Genomic DNA, 901 nt, shown 5'->3' on the forward strand with positions numbered 1-901 from the left:
TGTGCTGGGAGAGGCCCCCTGCATCTGCGTGTTAAGACAGGAACAGGGAGAGACTCACCTTGTGTGGTCCCTCCTGGGGCTCCACCGGCCTCTGCATAGGAGGAGTTTGGGAAAGGGGTCCTGGGGGCCCAGGGGAGGCGTGGGGGACGGGGGGCTCAGGCCCTGTGCTGCCTGGCCTGGTCTTGGCCAAGGGAGAGTTCTGCTGCTTGTTCATCCTCGTTCTCTCTTCTACCTGTGATGCAAGAGGATGCCAAGCAAGACAACTTTTGTCCTGTGCTCAAAACCGAGGTCCAGACCTCTCCAGCCCTCCACCTGCGCTGCGTGCCCCTTTCCCCTTCCCAGCGCCCGGCTGTGCGGAAGGACCATGCTTGCAGCTATCAGGCCCCAGGCGGATGGAGTCTCAGGCGGCAAAGGAGGCGAGCAGTACCTCTCGGGCCCAGGCCGGTTTGTCGGCGGGGTTGATGCCCCGGCCGTAGTGGTACAGGGGCTTCCGGTCCCCGGGCAGGACCTGCTGCTGCTGCTGCTGCAGGGACTTGAGGTAGGCGTGCTCCTGCTGCAGCTGCCTCTGCAGGCGCTCCGACTGCCGCTGCTCCTCCAGCTGCTTCCTCTTGTATTCCTGGGCCCAAGGGTAGGGAGAGAGGGCTCAGCAGGGTGTGGCCCCGGAAGCTAGAGCACGCAGGCCCTTCCTTTTCTCCAACTGCCTAGAGAGGCGATGTCTTCCCTCGATGCTAGGGTGAATCCCTTCCCCTGAAGGGTTCCCATCCCATTCCAGCAGAGACACTGAATACGCATCTTCCCGGAGGAAGCTGGGGACCCCGTTACCAGCAGTAGGGCCTGTTCCTGGAGCAGCTGTTGCTGAAGGATCTCGAGCTGTCGCTGCTCCTCCTCTAGCCTGTGACGG

General features: G+C 62.9%; 1 protein-coding gene across 1 annotated transcript in view; it reads right to left on the reverse strand.

Moving 5' to 3' along the window:
* The window catches only part of MINK1 (misshapen like kinase 1), a 47,181-nt gene that overhangs the window by 6,770 nt on the left and 39,510 nt on the right, over nt 1-901 (reverse strand). Inside the window, exons 13-15 of the mRNA XM_024736204.1 lie at nt 823-901; nt 428-616; nt 59-232 (exon numbers count right to left, since the gene is read on the reverse strand). The exon at nt 823-901 is cut by the window's right edge and continues 137 nt beyond it. Of these exons, the coding sequence (XP_024591972.1) occupies nt 59-232; nt 428-616; nt 823-901 (442 nt within the window). The remainder of the gene's footprint in view (nt 1-58; nt 233-427; nt 617-822) is intronic.

Source organism: Neophocaena asiaeorientalis, unplaced genomic scaffold (genome assembly GCF_003031525.2).
Source record: "Neophocaena asiaeorientalis asiaeorientalis breed wild unplaced genomic scaffold, Neophocaena_asiaeorientalis_V1.1 scaffold129, whole genome shotgun sequence".
Taxonomy (NCBI): domain Eukaryota; kingdom Metazoa; phylum Chordata; class Mammalia; order Artiodactyla; family Phocoenidae; genus Neophocaena; species Neophocaena asiaeorientalis.